General features: G+C 41.9%; 1 protein-coding gene across 10 annotated transcripts in view; it reads left to right on the top strand.

Moving 5' to 3' along the window:
• The window catches only part of MAGI1 (membrane associated guanylate kinase, WW and PDZ domain containing 1), a 639927-nt gene that overhangs the window by 509294 nt on the left and 112492 nt on the right, over positions 1–18141 (top strand). For all 10 annotated transcript variants that reach the window (XM_047848921.1, XM_047848916.1, XM_047848920.1 and 7 more), the window contains exons 3-4: positions 1652–1771; positions 16455–16661. In XM_047848921.1, coding sequence (XP_047704877.1) covers positions 1652–1771; positions 16455–16661 — 327 coding nt within the window. The remainder of the gene's footprint in view (positions 1–1651; positions 1772–16454; positions 16662–18141) is intronic.

Below are 18141 nucleotides of genomic sequence, written 5' to 3'. Positions count from 1 at the left end.
GGTTAAGCGTCCGACTTCAGCCAGGTCACGATCTCGCGGTCTGTGAGTTCGAGCCCCGCGTCGGGCTCTGGGCTGATGGCTCAGAGCCTGGAGCCTGTTTCCAATTCTGTGTCTCCCTCTCTCTCTGCCCCTCCCCCGTTCATGCTCTGTCTCTCTCTGTCCCAAAAATAAATAAACGTTGAAAAAAAAAAAATTAAAAAAAAAAAATCAAGAGTAGACTTCTGGACACAAGAAGGCTTCTTTACCAGAAAGCTTTAGTATGAGGGACCTGATAAGCAAACGTGTGCAATACAACCATACTGTGGACACTGTGCAACTCTTTAAAACATTCAGATTTCAGATATTGGAAAAATCAGGCTCATTTAAAATGTACTTACCCCGAGTTAAATACGCAGCAAGTGTTGAGGTGTGTGTGGGTTTTTTTGTTTTGTTTTTTGTTTCGTTTTTGACTTGAAAGGATTCTGGGTAGCCACCGTAGGTGTATGGACATGATCATTCACCTAGGCAAGTGATCATAGAACATTAGAGCCAGAAGGTACAAACAGTTGGTTACTTAATTGTTTTAAAGTTTCAGGATTAGGGGGAAATCCTTGCGTACTAAGTTCCTAGGAATCAAGAAGAATCCCTGCTCATTATGTAGGAAACCTTGACCTTAAAGCATCACAGCTAATGGTGCCTTGCAAAATAAGTTCTGTAGATGCTTCACCTAACTTGAATGTAAGAGCAGAAATCATGTGTTTGGCTCTCTTTTGGTCTTTCCTAATATTTAACATTAGTTCCTAGTACACACTATGTAATGGCTTCTTGGTTGGTTTTCTTCTTTGGTTCGTATGTAAACCACATTCCTTCCTCATTCCTTCCACACTTTTTGTTGAGATTAGGCTAAAATGATAGGTCTGGAGCCTAGCACCTGAGCTGGGTGACTTAAATACTCCAGAGGCCCTGAATGACTCATTAGAAGAATTGTTATGTTCGTTAGTCACTGAGCAAATGACCATATTAATTCAAGAGGAGGATTTCCTAGTAAATTCAGTGTCTCTTCCTTCCAGTCAGAACTTAGGGGTGGCCTCTTTTCATCAAACATATTAATTACACAGAGAGCAGCAGCATTTTAAACCCTGGGAGATCTCCATCCACCGATCTTGGGTAATTGCGTTTCTCTAGTGACATGTTGATGCAGTGGGTGTCATTTTCTTCAAACGGCTTATTACATTGGAACTTGCTGGATGTACCTCGGAACACAAGAATTGTGAGGCCTGTGGTAAACATATAAACCTCTTAGGCTCTGAGCTTAAGGTGGATAACTTTTTAGTATTTACTGGAGTCCTAAAAGTTGCTGGTTGTCAATATTGTCCGTGTAAAATCCAGTCTGCCTTTTTCATTCAGTGCATTTTAAGAAATGATAAAACTCACCCCAGCCTACCCAGCTGTGCTTGGTTTGCTCTTTCTCCCGCCCGAAGGTCACCAGCACTAGAGGGTGGAAGTGGGGATGCTGTGCTGTTAGAACAAAGGTGCCTTGACCAGGTCCAGGTCTGGGCAGATAGGTGGACCTTTGCGGGTCCTCCAGCCTACGGAACAGGTTATGTTAATTACACCTAAATGGGGAACTTCCTGTTTGCATTGACTGACAGTGTCCCTGGCATTTATGCAGGCACAACCCGGTCTCCGAGAGAAGGAGAAGTGCCTGGCGTGGACTATAACTTTCTGACTGTGAAGGAGTTCTTGGACCTCGAGCAGAGCGGGACCCTTCTGGAAGTCGGCACCTATGAAGGTGAGCATGTCTACACAACAGTGGTGAGGATGCCTCTGCCCTGGGCGCTTTGGAGGATCGGGGCCATTCAGGCATAAGTGTTTTGTGAATAGAGGAGTCTCATCAGCTACAGGAGATTGCTGCTCACCTTAATGTGATTGATGACATAAGGTGTATGGAGTAAGGCTTTGTGGAGCTCTTCAAAAATAGTTTTGGGGACTTTTCTTCTCCAAGAGTTTTCTCCTTTATTAATTTATTAATTTAAATGTGTGTATCTGTGTGCGTGCACGCACATGCCTTGTTTTTCAGTATGAGCATGCATGGTATTAGAAGGGCGCCTGGGTGGCTCAGGCGGTTAAGCATCTGACTTTGGCTCAGGTCGTGATCTCACAGTTTGTGGGTTCAAGCCCCATATCATGCTCTGTGCTGACAGCTCAGAGCCTGGAGCCTGCTTCGGATTCCATGTCTCACTCTCTGCCCTTCCCCTGCTCACCTCTGTCTCTCAAAAATAAGTAAAAATATTTTTAAAACATTTTTAAAAAAAAAGAAGAGGGCAAAGAGTCATGGTCAGTCACAAAATGTGACCTTATAGGTACTGTTTTAAACTTGAAAATGGAGTGTCATGTTTTACCGCTAATTGATTTTTAATGCATTTTTTGAATAGATAATACGTGTATATGGTTCATGAAACAAAATATTTCAAAGTGTTAAATAAGTAATCTCTCTTCTAAACCTATCTTTATTTGCCTAATTTTACATTCTTCTTTGTCAATATTACATGCAATGCCATTAGTTTTTGATCACCCTTCTGAAACTTCTTTATGTAAATACAAGGATACATGTGCATGTGTGTATATAAACATATGTGTTTTCTGCATGTGTTTTTATGTCTCCCCTATTTTACACAAAAGGTAGTGTGCAATACATGCTGTTTGGTACCTTGGTCTTTTAGTTAACAGGATGTCTGATAGGTTTTTGCAATGCAGTAAGAAAGCATTCGTTTTGTATTTTAAATGGCTGTATAATCTCATTGTATCAGCATGGCCATGATTTATTTAACTAGTTCCCTATGGATAAATACTTTTAATGTTTCAAAACACTACCTGCATTAAATAACATGGATATAAATCATTTCACACAAGTGCAAATATGTCTATAGGATGAGATCCCACAAATGGCGTAGCAAGGTCAAAGCCAAATGTGGGGAAAAAATTCAATGTATGTTTTCTGGAAACATTATTGTAGCTTGATTGTTCTTTTGAGTGTAACTATTTGAGACTGAAGAGCATACTATGATACTATTAACTAGGTCAGATTATTAACTTGGTCAAATTATTATGGTAGGTCTTAGTCATTTTAAAATTTGGATTTATTAGGTGATCACAGGGGCATTTTCAAGAGTAGACTTAAAAACAAAGGGTACAAACAAAGACTGTTATTTTATTAGGGATATTGTAGCTTTGATGTGATAATAACCCCAGTTCCAGGCAGTGGGTAACAATTAAGTAAGGGTCACGGATCTTATATATGCTGATTATGGTTTGATATTCTTTGGAGGGGGGAAGGGCAGAGCTTTATCTCTGTACCTACTGCCCGTTTCCAAATTGTGAATATACATTAGGCTGTGTTTAGATGTTAATCAATTCCTGATTGTGAATTCAGAAATATTTACCTTGAGTATTGGTAATTATCAATTGTCTTAGTTTCCTGGAAGTGTTGGGATATGATTGGTGGTTAGGAGACTGGAAGGGAATCTGAGAAAGGGTGATTCACTAAGGCCTAGGAGTGAGGTGAGGGAAGAGGGGGGCGGTACTAACTGGATGTAGCAGGAGCCTCTTCAAGGTTGTCTTGCAAATGTGAATGTAGTTGAAAATTCCAGTGGCCCAGACCAGAACAAGTGTGAATCCCCTTTCATTAGCAGAAAGTGAATTGTCCTTATTTGAAATCAGTTATTGTGCCCGTCTGGGGAGCTTGAATCCCCTCATCTAAAAAATACCCATTTGCATTTTTGGAAAGGTTAAGGGTGGGAATCATGCAATCCCAAAGAGTATGTGTTGGGTTGAAAAAGAAAAGCATGTGGCATAGACAACCACCTGTCTGGGAAACAAGGAAGCTAACCTCTTTTTATTGAGTTGTTTATATTACAAGTGATATACAGGTGGAGTCCGTTGGTTTTCTCATTTCATTTTTATCACTTTGACAGAGTAGCTGTTATCACCGAATATTTAGACGGGAATGCTAAGACCAAGTAGCAGTAAGGAACATTTTCAAGGCTCAGAGCTGATGTTAGAATACTGGAGCCTGGAACCAAACCCAGCTCAGTTTGACTTTCAGATCTCACACTCTCTTTCCTGAAAACGCTAAGAAAAGAATAGCCTGGCTATAACTAAAAAAATCGTAGAAATAACTCATCCATACCTTAACCTAACTTCATGCTGGGTAGCAATAGGGAAGCATTTTTCAGAGAGCATCTGATCATCTCATATAAAACCATCTTTCTGTGAATGTTGGTTGCTCTGTTGTTTTGGAGTTGAAATTTCTTATGCCCAGCATTAATCCATTCCATTTTTCAGCCTTTTGACTGTTCGGTGTGTGTCAGCCTTTGACCTTTTAGCTGTATAATTTTCCTACCATATGAGACAGCTCATACTTTTTTGGAACCAACTGAAGTGTATTATGTTGACTCTTATAAGCTAGAAGCAAAGTGGAATTTTTATTAAATGCCAAATACTGTCAAAGGCATAGAGCTGGCCAGATCTTTGGAGAACTTCCTCTGTCTTTACCTCCCTTGGACCAGCCCGATGGCAGCTGTCTATTGGTCGCTCACAAGCGCTGGGGCTGGGCTGCAGCCCCGCCTGAGTTGAATCTCAGCCCCTCCACTGTGGAGCTGTGTGCCCTCCGGCAAGTTGCTTAATGCTCCGTGTCTCCATTTTCCCTTCGGTAAAATGAGGATAATAATAGTGCTTCCTCATAGGTAGGATTAAATGAGACAATAATTGGAAAGGGCTGAGCACAGTGTCTGACACATGTAAGCTCTCAATCAGCGTTAGCTCTTATATTTACACACACGACTGGTCCGAAATTGCCACCCTGGTGGATTCCCTCCCCCTTCTGCTAGTCAGTAAACCAGCGCATTTGCCAGTAAAACATCTTTATTTACTTCCCAGGTATTCACCGTCTTTTTGTCTTCTCAGATTGTTTTCCTCTTGGCATGTCCTGGTTCCAGAGAGAAAAGTCTAGCATAACAACACAAAATACTCCTTTTTTAAGAAAGCTTACTTGTTTTTGTAAGTGATCTCTACACCCAACATGGGGCTCAGACTCAGGACCCTGAGACAAAGAGTTGCATGCTCCTACAACTGACCCAGCCAGGTGCCCCCATAAAACACTCTTCAGGGCAACTCACTTTGATCATTTTAAGTAACAGTAATACATGTACATGATGGAATACTTCATATAGTGAAGAACATAAACATACTCCGGTCCAAGTTGCTTCTCTTCCTCCCCATGGAGATCCACTGTTAAAGAATTTAGTGTAGAGATTTAGAAAAGGTAGACACAAAAAGCTTGTAGGTAGTACCCTTGTTTATTTCTCTCTTCTTGCCCTGCCCAGTCCACAGTTCTTGGGAATCTTTCTACATTGCCCGATAGACTTCTGCCTCCTTCTTTTAAAATGCTACACAGTATCCCAGTGTATGCTGACCAGTCCCCTGCAGGTGAACATTTAGGATGTTACCCCCACTCCCCATTATGGTTTGGAAGCATGGTTGCCATGAGCTCTCCTGAACAAGTATCTCAATACACTGTTCTGAGCGTAACTCTACAGTAAGTTTCTGGCCACGCAATTTTGAAGCAAGTCCTTCTAGGCATGCACAGTGCACTTTACCAAGTATTTATTGACCATTGGCTTTGCATCAGATGTTGTTCCATGGCATCGGGTGTGATGTGCAGGGTGGAAAACCACAGCAGCTGTGCCTTTGAAGATGCTTATGCTTTTTAGTGATTTATTTTTGCCAGTACTTGTCCAGCAGGTACTGTGTGCTGAGTACTCGTAAGTGGGTTATATGCACCAACTCACTTCATTACCCACCAATCATAAGAGGTAGGTACCATCGATTCCCCATTTTACAGAAGAGGAGTATGAGACCCAGAGAGGCCAGTTATCTTTTCTAAGTTCACATGGTCAGCCAGGAATAGAGCTGGGATCCAAACCCAGGTGGCCTGGCTCCAGGGTCCATACTCTGCCCCTTAGTCTTAAGAGGCAAATTAAACAATTTCGAGAGAAGTGGTGCATGTTCTGAGAAGGGAACTCTAGGGTTCTCCAGAAACATACAGCAGGGGCACTGCATCTAATTTCATATCAGAGTAGACCCCCTTGAGGAAGTGGCAGTTGGCCAGGGGACCTCATGGGTTCAAGTGAGAGACTCAGGGACATTGTTTCAGTTTGGGAATTAGCCCTGGCTTCAAGGCCTGAATCCAGAGAGAGCAAGTAGGACGAACCGAGAGAATGTCAGAAAGTTGGTCCTGGAGAAGGAGGGGCAAGGAACCATCTCCTGCTTCCTTTAGAACCAATGCAATCCAACAGATATTCCTTCAGTGATGGAAATGTTCAGTATTCTCAGCTGTCCAACATGGCCGCCACAAACTGCATGTGGTTATTGTGACTGAAAAACTGAATTTTAAATTGAGTTTAGTTTCAAGTAAGTAGTCACGTGTGTCTGGTGTCTGCCATGTTGTGTAGCACAGCTCTAGAACGAAAGCTTCTTCAGGGAAAGACGAGGACCTATTCCAGAAGACCCTTCCCTTCTCATTCAGCTGATTTCATTTTATTTATTTTTTGTTGTTGTTATAATATCTATTTTTTAACATTTATTCACTTTTGAGAGACCAAGATTGAGCAGGGGAGGGGCAGAGAGAGAGGAAGATACAGAATCCGAAGCAGGCTCCAGGTTCTGAGCTCTCAGCCCAGAGCTCGACGTGGGGCTTGAATTCACAAACTATGAGATCTTGACTTGAGCCCAAGTCAGATGCTCACCTACTGAGCCACCCAGGCGCCCCTCATTCAGCTGACTTCAGAGAGCTAAGCACATGTTTCAAAGTTAAGCTCCCTTAAAAAAAGGATAATTTTGAATCCTCCCAAAGAGGATGTTACTACAGAGCAGTGGTGATCTTCTTTTGTGGATATATTCAGTGACGTGTGAAATGGCAGACAAGTAGAGTGAAGCACTAAAACCTCAGGGCCTGGTGACTGTCAGCACAGTCCTTGATGTCCAGTATTTCTTTGGGACTTGGAGTTGCAGGGTTGTAGGTTTTAAAGCTGGAAATGCAGTAGGGTCGTTTCTTCAGAAGACAGAACTGAGATCTAGAGAGAGAGACCGGTCTAAGACACTCAAGGGCGTTGGGACAAAGCCTGGACAAAGCCTATCCCCCAAGTCATGTCACAGGCAGGACTGGGATGCCAGTATTTCCTATGTCTGCTCCCTGGAAATAGATCCCTCTTTTGTAGACTGTATTGCTAGTTTGTTTATTCAGTTGTTTACTCGTTAAAAATAAAATGCTGAACAAAACCAGATATGATCATTGTCCTCATAAGTCTCAGAGTGCACAAGGCACATTATTTATATAATCAAGGGAAGAAATCTACGGTTGTGAGTGTTCTAGGGTCAATAAAGAAGGCTATAGGTTGGGGAGATTTGATCTCTATGGAGTTGGGAAAAGTTGCGCCCGTAGAAGTAATCATTGAAGTAAGTTCTAAGGGTTGAGCTGGAGTTAGGTTGCTAGATTTAACCAAAAAACAAAGAGAACATCCAGTCTTGCATTGCATCCGGCAACCCTAGTTGGAGTTAGGTTTGGACTATGTTGGTGTCGGTAGTGGTGGTAATGATGAGTTGACTGAATCTTGAGAGTTTTATGTGATTAAAAAGCTGGCCTTGGTAGTGCATCAGTTATCATAAGAAGGAGGCAGAAGGTGCAGGTGACAATAGTCCTCCTGGCATGACCCCTAGTTGCTGCCTTGTATGACTGGATAGATGCTGGTACGTCTGCCGAGATAAGAAACTTTGGAAAAGGCCAGGTTTGGTGATGGGGCTAGGGGCCGCATGATGAAACTTTCCATGTCCCACCAGCTCTAATGCTGAGAATAGCATTTACACCAACAGAGTGGAGGCCCCTCCTGCCTCTATAAGGAATGTAACCATTGTCCCTCACAAAGCACAGAAGTTCTTAGTGGAGCTCATGAATTGATGTCTGCTTTGCAATTTGAGCCAACTCCTTATTCTGTCATGAGATAGATGCGACATCAAGACAAAGAACACAGGAATAAATGTGTCTCTCCTCTTTGGCTCATCTTCCTAATTGTAGCACCGAAGTAATGTATTTGATATGGTGCTGGAAATAAATCAGCTGCATCATCTCCCTTTGCCTGGCTTTTCTTGCTTGTTATTTTTTCTTGTTGACATTTTCACTCAGCAAGACAGGTTGCTGCCTCAGCGAGCCCTTGGGACTTCTCTAGGAGAGAGTTTACAAGGGATGAACTATTCAGTGGGGTGGTTCCAAACATGCCTGTTTTACAAATGCCTCTGGGTAGAAGAGGCTGATTATACACTTTGAGCCTTGCAAAGGTTCTCCCTCAGCATGGAGGTGCAGTGCCAGAGTGACATTTCAAATCGGAGTTATGGGTTGCATATTTCTGCATGTTAATTAGGAAGAGGGATGTCAGCATTCAGTCATGTGATTGTTTTGCTTCCTAGAAGGTCTACAAAAAAGCAGCTGCCAAGGGTATACTTTTTGGGGACACAGAGAGAAAGCAGGGGTGAAGAGAGTTCTTGTTTGTCATTGAGGAGAACGAGACCGTCTGGAGTCCTGTTCTTTGGCAGGCCTTGGAAGCCGTCTGTTAGGATAAGCTCTGTTGGCAGACTCCAGTGTGGAATGTTCTCTGTTGATAATGAAAGTAACCAAAGGGAATCTGTGCTGCAATTGGCTGTTCCTCTGCATGTGGAGCTGAAGAGGCTCGTGCCAGGGTGGTTTCGCTGAATTCCCTGCTTAGAGATCCCCAGAGATTCCCGGAGTTGGGAGCATAGACGCTGGGGACAGACAAATGTGTGTGTAAATGCCACTCATCAGTTACACACTGTGTGAATCTCATCTTCAACTGAAAATGGGAATATTGACGGCATTTTTTCCCCATAGGATTATTAATAAAGATGAGAGTAAGTAAATGTATGGGTGGTGACAAGATAGGTGCACAATAAAGGTAAATTTTGGTTAGTGTTCTTTAAATATACGTTTTGGTAACAGTCTACCCTCTTCTACACTTTAGGGCTTCTATCAGCTCACAACATTGGGTGCAATTTAAGACTGCTAGGGTTCATTACATGCTAACATTGTTCCAGGCACAATGGTGAGTACTTGGTACACGTTACCTAATTTGATCTTCACAAAAAAAAACCTGTTAGAACTGTTGTTATCTTTCTACCATGAGAACTGAGGCTGGAAAGAGAGAGGTCCCTTACGTTGCTCAGGGTCACAAAGCTATTAGATTACCCTCTCTGGTCTTATGGTCAAACCCAAATGACAGTGGCAAGAACAAACATCTAATTATAAGACATTGGCTTATCGTTCGGTGCGTGCAAATCCTAGTTTTGTAGGGTGGAGCGGGTAGGAAAGGGAAGAGTAAAAAGAAAGTGATGGGCGTTTTATGAATGATACCATCCCGTGCTGAGCAAGCAAGTGGAAGGTGCAGCGGTGGGGATCTGAGGTCACTGAGGTGTATCTGATGGACCAGGAAGAAACTGCCGTGAGTCATGCTATTAAAAACCAGATCCACAACAGAGGGATGGAGGCCCGTCCCGAGCTGGAATTCGAGTGTGCTGTCTCTACTTGTTGATTTACTCATTCTCTAAGAATTCCTGATGACCGTATGTGCCTGGTACTGCATTCGGCCTGGCGATGCATTGGTGCGTGAAAGTAGATGTGGTTCCTGCTCTCGTGGCACTTGTGGTGTAGAGGTAAGGACACAGTGAGGGGCACCTGGGGTGGGGGGCTCAGTCAGTGGGGCATCCGACTTCAGCTCAGGTCATGATCTCGCTGCTCATGAGTTCAAGCCCCGCATCGGGCTCTGTGCTGACAGCTTGGAGCCTGGAGCCTGCTTCAGATTCTCTGTCTCCCTCTCTCTCGTTCCTCCTGTCCCACTCATGCTCTGTCTCTCTCACTCTCAAAAACAAATAAACATTAAAAATAGTTTTAAATAATAATAAGAAAAGATTATAGTGGGGACACCATGGTGCCACAGTCACTTAGGCGTCCAACTCTTGATTTCAGCTCAGATCGTGATCTCAGGGTTCATGAGTTCGAGCCCTGCATTGGGCTCCATGCTGACAGTGCAGAGCCTGCTTCAGATCCTCTGTCCCCCTCTCTCTCTTCACCTCCCTTGCTCACTCTTTGTCTCTCATAAATAAAGACAAATTAAAAAAAAAACAGGTATTTATTAATTAAAACATCTGATAATTACAACCAAAGCCATTGGGAAGGACAGGTACATGGTTCCCTGAGGACACTTAAGGGTAGCTTTGATCTAGTTGGTGGGGTCAGAGATACAGTCTCTGAGGACAAGTGGGTGGTCACGGCATGACCTTGAGGCCAGACAAAAACAGATACGCTGAATGTCTATGGCCTTATGTGCTATTTGTACATCTCTGCTTTATACATAAAAGAGTAAGGCTTTTTACCCCGCTGTACCCCAAAGAATTAAGCCTGTTTTGTCCCCATGGGTGTGATATTGCCCCGTGAAAATGTGTACTATAGATTCCCAGCCATTGGTAGTCACTACTATCCCGTTCTGCTTATGTTCAAAAGCGTGTCCTGTAGGAAGAGGACAGACAAGTGTCTTCCTGCCCCCACCCCACCCCCATATGGAATTTTAAACTGGGGGACAAAGAACTTAAATGCTATTTACCCTGGACCAGCCAGTGACTCTAAGGCAAGCATTTCTGCTACTCTTGGCCTCTGCATTCCTCATCTACTGAAGAGGAATGCTATTCTCTGATCTGGTTACCTCTGCTCTCTATGCAAAGGGAGGTTCCGTGTCCCCTGAGTACTTGTTAGAAATTTAGAATCTCGGGCCCCACCCTGATCCATTCAATCAGAAAGAATCTCCACGCAATAGAGTTTTGTCGTTTGCATGGTGTTTAAGGAAACTGATGTATACCACATACAACATTTGTGAAGATCATGTTTTAGTTCCGTTTTTACATCTTATTTCTAGTGTCTACCACAGTGCCTGGCCAAAAACAAACAAACAAAACAACAGGTTCCCAGTCAGGAAATGAATGAATCAATACTAAATTCGTACAAAGCGAGAGGCTGTATAGACTTGATTCATTCTGGCTTAAAACTCAGGGTTACGGTCCTCTTTAAATATTTTATCCAGCTCTAAAAATTGATTTGCAGTTCCCATGAATTTTTAAATGCATGTCAGAAAATATTTTTCTTTGACGTGGTCATGGCCAAAGAGTGTGTCTGTTAATTAAGGCCAGCAGTGGCTTCCTCTCCTGTCTTCCCTTGCCCTCTCCTCCCTCCCCAGTCTCTGTTAAGTTTATTGTAAAGCCAGTTCCGAAAATAGCAGCAGAGACACATGCGTTCCCACTCGGGAGGGAGCCTGGCCACCTCAGGAAGCACATGTTGGTGTTGGCTAACGTGGAGACTGCAGGAGAGTCAGGCTCCTGTCTCCTGGAAACTGTGAAGTCTGCCAAGTAATAACCCAAATTAATTTTTTAATCATTTATAATTCTTGAGATGATTTTTATTTAATACTGTTAAGTGATCCATGTATCCCTCACAGCGAGTCTCTTGTGCATACTCTCTGTAAGTTGGTGCTTCTAGCATGGCCAGGTCGGGCCTGACGATGACCGCCATGGCAACTTGATAAGGCAGGGAGTTTGCCAGAAGGGGAGAGTTGTAGGGGAAGTGCCCAGGGACTAGGCAGCTGGATTTGGAGAATGAAGAGGGTGGGTGGAGGCAGTGGAGTGGGTGGTGACTAGCCAGTGGCAAGTGCCCCACCTGCCTTGCCTGTCCTTCTGTGGTAAAGGCACATGGATTACGGCATAACCCCACCCACCAGAAGTCCAGGGACTGAAGCCACATTCATCCAGGGATCACTAACACCCATCCGAGTTATTTCTTTTGAGAGGGAGAGAGGGAGAGAATCCCAAGCAGGCTTCACAGCAGAGCCTGATGCAGGCCTTGAACCCATGAACTGTGAGATCGCGAACCCCAGAGTCAGGTGCTTAACGGACTAAGCCACCCAAGTGCCCCAAGGCTGTTTTGAAGTTTTAGGTTTTCTTCCTTCCCTCCTGAGTCCAGGCTACTTTGTGCGACCATACCTTCGCATGGCATCAGCCTTGATTGGGGCCAAGATATTTGTCCAGCAAGAGCAGGGACACACAAGGGTGGAACGACTTCTCTCCAAAAATCCTTAATGCAGCAAGTGTACTCCAGGTGACTTGGCTTTTGGTCACGTACTTGTCATCAACATTACCTGGAAGAGATGGAATCCAAGGAACCAGAGTTTATATTTGCCAAGCAGCACTTCTCAGTATATCCAGATTTGAATCAGAAACAGTCCATTTTTTGTGGCACCTGGCTGGCTCAGTCAGTCGAGCGTGTGACTCTTGATCTCAGGGTTGTAAGTTCACGCCCCACGTTGGGTGTAGAAATTTCTTAAAAATGACGAAATCTTTAAAAAAGAAAAGAAAGATTCCATTTTTATGTTAGTGACTAATTCAAATTATTTTTTTAATCTATGGGAAAAAACATATCTGTGAAGGAAAGTTGAACCTTATGTAATTAGAAAACCACTAAATATAAGCTTTTCTATAAAGTTCGCAGTCAACAAGGAAAATAAATGCTGGAGAGATCTAATTACACCATCTCCCGTTTATAACCCCTTATAGTTTATAGGGTACCTTCCAGCAAGTTAAATAATTTGACCTTCATGATCATCCTATGAGGTCACTAGGCCTGGGGCTGTCATTTATGTCTTAGAGAGGAAGTATTAAACTGAGTGTGAAAAACTTGCCAAGGTTGTTTGGTCTCTGGCACATTTTGCCTGAGTAAAGGAATAGTACCCAGTTGTCATGTCCCAAGCACTCCAGATACACTGTCTCATTAACCCTTCCAACGTGGTGGAATGAGCTCATTTAAAAAAAAAAAATTTGTTTTTACATTTATTTATTTTTGAGAGACAGAGAAACAGAGCACACGTGGGGAGGGGCAGAGAGAGAAGGAGACAGAATCCAAAGCAGGCTCCAGGCTCCGAACTGTCAGCACAGAGCCCGACACAGGGTTCAAACCCACAAACCATGAGATCGTGACCTGAGCCAAAGTCGGATGCCCAACCAACTGAGCCACCCAGGTGCCCCAGGAATGAGCTCATTTTAATGATTAGAAACAAACTATCAACATTTAAGTAGTGTTTATCGAGTGTCAGTGTAGTAGCAGACTTTCATGTGGGTTAAAGACTTTTAATGGACCATCTTATTTTATCCTCAAAACAGGTGCTCTCGATACAAACGAGGTATTTTTAGAACCCTAATTTTACAGAAGGGGACGATGAGGGGTTGTTTTTGTTTTTGTTTTGTTTTTTGTTTTTGTTTTTGTTTTTTAATGGCTAAACGCCTAGGATCACAGAGTCAGTTAGTGGTGAAGCAAGGATTTGAAGGCAAAACTGTCTCTTTACCACTTTGGTGGGCTGCGTGATGGGCCGCATACTTTTCACGCCTATACCTCAGATTAACCTGAATGAGATGACTGACCCGAGACACTTTGTCTTCTATGACGGTAACTGCATGTGGTTCAGCATAATAATATGTACTTTTTTTGTGTCCAGTATTAATTTTCAGGAACAGGAAACAACTGTGAATAAATGGATTATTTGGGGAGTTTATCATTGCTTTGAAATCTGCTATTCACTTAATTTAAGAAAGACTCTGCACTTGAAAACTTGGGAAAATCCACACCTATTTGTCAAATTTAGGTAGAACTTTTCTTTTCCCAACATTTATTTTTGTCATTAACTGAAGATGTCTAAGTTTTCATTGATTTTTTTTTTTTTTAACGACAACAGCTTCCTGAATGTTGATTTGGTTTCATGACACTGGAATGATCATGTTTGTAAAATTATAATTATAAAATTATGAATAAAGGGACCCATCCCTTGGTCACATCTTTGAGTGGAAGAGTCTTATATAGACTTTGGTCTTTAACTTCTAACTCAAACATGAACATGATGCTTAGTGTAATAGTGATCAGAAGGAATTAGAATTAAATTCAGTAGACTTTTGTCTCTATTTTTTGTTCCCTGTGAAATTAATCTTTTAAATCGTGAGCTGTTTTACATACCTGCCTCGTTAATAGTCTTCAGATTGTGAAAAAGTCAGCACTGTGGTCTCCTTTCAACTTCAGCAAAAGGGTGGGAGGTCCTTAGATGTAACCTCTGTAGAAATGCAGAAGAGGCCTTGGTTCATACATGTGCTTCACCCTTGCCCACGTGTTAGCGGTTATATTCAGTTTCTGTACCTTTAACTTGGTCACCTGACAAGTTTTTTTGAAGAAATTGATACAATCATCTTCCGTGAAAGAACTGTAATGATTCAGTTGAGTACAAGCCTCCAGAATGTGCTTTTTAGGTTTCTCTCTGGAAGGATACCAGAGAGATGCCCACTAGTCTCCTGCACCTTTTAACTTGTGTGTTGAGAGTTCCCCGCTGACACCCAGTCTTACACCACTGTCAAAGAAAGTGGGTGTGTATATTCGTAAGTGTCGTGGTTCAAAAAGGATTTTATTTTATTTTTTTTTAATTTTTTTTTCAACGTTTATTTATTTTTGGGACAGAGAGAGACAGAGCATGAACATGAACGGGGAGGGGCAGAGAGAGAGAGAGACACAGAATCGGAAACAGGCTCCAGGCTCCGAGCCATCCGCCCAGAGCCTGACGCGGGGCTCGAACTCACGGACCGCGAGATCGTGACCTGGCTGAAGTCGGACGCTTAACCGACTGCGCCACCCAGGCGCCCCATCAAAAAGGATTTTAAAGAAATAATGTTAATAAACAAGAAATTTTAATTATAAAATAAGGTTCAATGGAAGCCACTTCTTGACCATCTGTGTGTCTCGTGCAGAGGAGCATATTACTGTCTCCTTTTGCTTTTGTGCGTTTGTAGTAAAATGTGTATTTTATGTAATTATGTATGGAAGTTAGGCAGCGGGCTGAGTCCTTGGGAAGAAACAGTGTATACAGGGTTTGTTATTATTTATAAATTCTACTTTATGAAGCATGGAATTACAAACATTGCTTAGGATTTATTGAAAGACTCAGTATAATTTATCTTCCTGGCCTTCCTGTACAAGACATGAGACGGTGAATGGATTAGTGGCATTCTAATGCTAACGTTTTTTTTTATCATGTAGTCACTGCGTATTATTGATTAGAAGCTGCATTTTTCAAACTTCGGCTATTCGTGAATCACCTTTATGATTTTGTCTACATCTGAACATAATATCTATTACTTGTTTGAAATATTCTTTAAAATAACTTATTTTTAATTTAAGTTTTCAAAAGGAATCATTGCCACTACTATTTATTCGGTTAATTAATTTTTATTAGATATAGCTATCTTTTTTTTTTTTTTTTTTGAGTTTATGTATTTTGAGAGAGGGAGAGAGAAAGAATCCAAAGCAGGCTCCACATGCAGAGCCTGATGTGGGGCTTGAACCCACAAACCGTGAAATCATGACCGGAACTGAAACTAAGTGTGAGATGCTTAACCAGCTGAGCCACCCAGGCACCCCTATAGCTAGCTGCCTTTTTAAAATTAAAGTCAGTTTTAAAAAGTATTGCTTTTTCGCTTAATTTTAAAAGTCACCTTTATATTACTACCATAACTTAGGAGCTAGACTTTTTTTTAGTCCACATAAAAAACATATACACACATATTAAAATTAAAAAATGTAAAAATCCATCCAGATATTGCTCAAAATCACTGAGCCAAACATTGGGGAAAAGTGGCTAAACGCGAAATGGACAGTTACTGAGAGTGGCCATCGTGCCTTCATTGACACAGTTTTCTCTTAGAACTTGGCAAGGGTTCACTCCCACCCCACATGACCCTGAGAGTCAAGTCTGCCATTCAGTTAAAGAGGTGCCACGTGGTATTCACTGTCCTCCTTTTTAAATAATGCCCTGGTTCCCTCTTAAGGAGTCTCCTTATTAAGGGAAAGTGACTTTGACTTTGTAGGCCTGTAAGGGTGCTGGCAATAATGAATTTTTTATTTTCTGTGAGGCTAGGTCTGAACTGGATTCAGCATAATGCTGGTGCATATATGTAAAAAGGTGACCCACTGAATTTCAAATGCAATGAGGATGAAGTTCTGCTATTCAGTACAGCCGCCTTTGTTTTTAGCCCTAGTAGTAGCTACTTTGCAACTAAACAATGCATCTTTCCTCCTGGCTTCTGAAATCGCCATGTCTAGCTGGGGAGGAACGACTTCTTTCGTAACCTATTCCAGAAATGAAATACAGTTTGTTCTGGCTTTCTATTTAAAAAAAAAAAAATGTTTTTTTTAATGTGCTGAGAGATTTGGATGTGAAGTCTTGAAAAAAGCAAAGTATTCTTTCTAAAACATGCAAATGTGTCTCTCCATCACCTAGGAAACTATTATGGGACACCCAAACCTCCTAGCCAGCCAGTCAGTGGGAAAGTGATCACGACGGATGCCTTGCAAAGCCTTCAGTCTGGCTCCAAGCAGTCGACCCCAAAGCGAACCAAGTCCTACAATGATATGCAAAATGCTGGCATAGTCCACACGGAGAATGAGGAGGAGGATGACGTTCCTGAAATGAACAGTAGCTTTACAGGTAAAGACCAGACGACCTTCCCCCTCGATGGGGAAGGGGTGGTGGGAGGCGTTTGTAGACAGTGATGAGAAGGTGTCTGTTCTCAGGAAGAATTCAGAAGGGCTGACAAAATTCTATCTCTGACCATGCAAGGTTTGGAGAAGAGATGACTTTTCCTTGGTCTATTTTTCATGCTTCTTTGCAAGACCATTTTAACATCACCCAAATATCTTGAAGGGGCTAGAATGAAATGTCTGTAGAAGGGAATCTAGAATATTCAGCGTTATTTCCTTCTCTTCAAAACAATAGGTCTTAAGAATATTTGTATTTTGTTCATTTATTTCTTGGCCTTGACACTATTCCATAATTACGACTGATTGCTTATAAAGACAAATAAGATAATTTGTTTACCGGTTTAATATTCATGGATGCTGATAGAAGGCTAATAGCAACCTTTTCTCTCATACTTTGCAAGTACAGATTCCAGTGGAACTCTATAATGTATTCAGTTAGCTTATGCCAATTTTTCTGTCCGCCCCCAAATGGAGAAACATGGAAAGATAATAAATACTCGTTTCTGTCTTGCATATGCATTCTATATTATATAACATATATTACTCATTGCGTTGTACATTTATATGTACATTCAAGGCTATGTACCCCCAAGCTTAGATACGTTGTATTTTATGAGGGGATCTTCAAGGACAAGTCCTCTAGGTAAGCCTAGACTGGTTGGGTAGCACCCACTTCCTGGGGGCACCATTCACAGAGGCTATGGTGTTTATTTCTCGGGTTAGTGTAGTGACCAAGAATGGATCACAAATGTTTTTCACTTTATGGAGGTTTGACTTTATACAGTAACTCAGGATGGAGCAACTGCACAAGGCGTGAGTCACTCCCGTTTATAATATTGTGACTTTGAAGAACACCTTGTTTCTTCTGTTCTTTCTGTACTTAAAAAGTAATTTCTTCGATATTTTAGAGTATAGCTATGGAGCAGTTATCTATCTGCAGCATATGAGGTGTTTCTCTCTCTTGGTGACCTTTCTTGACATCATCACACTACAGTCCTTACTTGAGTAGACTCCTTCCCAATAATGGGGAAATTAGTTAAACTCCATATTTTGCTTCTGATGTTTGCAAATCTAATAGAATATTTAAGAAAATGTGTTTGTTCAATGCTTTCTACGCCTATATAGGCCTCTTTGACGTTTTCTTTTTTTTAATTAATTTGTTTTCTTTTTTATTTTTTTTTAATTTACATCCAAATTAGTTAGCATCTAGTGCAACAATGATTTCCCAGGAATAGATTCCTTAGTGCCCCTTACCCATTTAGCCCATGCCCCTCCCACAACCCCTCCAGTAACCCTCTGTTTGTTCTCCATATTTGTGAGTCTCTTCTGCTTTGTCCCCCTCCCTGTTTTTATGTTATTTTTGTTTCCCTTCCCTTATGTTCATCTGTCTTGTCTCTTGAAGTCCTCATATGAGTGAAGTCATATGA

The sequence above is a fragment of the Prionailurus viverrinus genome, chromosome A2, assembly GCF_022837055.1.
Source record: "Prionailurus viverrinus isolate Anna chromosome A2, UM_Priviv_1.0, whole genome shotgun sequence".
Lineage (NCBI taxonomy): Eukaryota > Metazoa > Chordata > Mammalia > Carnivora > Felidae > Prionailurus > Prionailurus viverrinus.
Note: the sequence above shows the minus strand (reverse complement) of the source record. Positions and strands in the feature narration are given on the sequence as shown.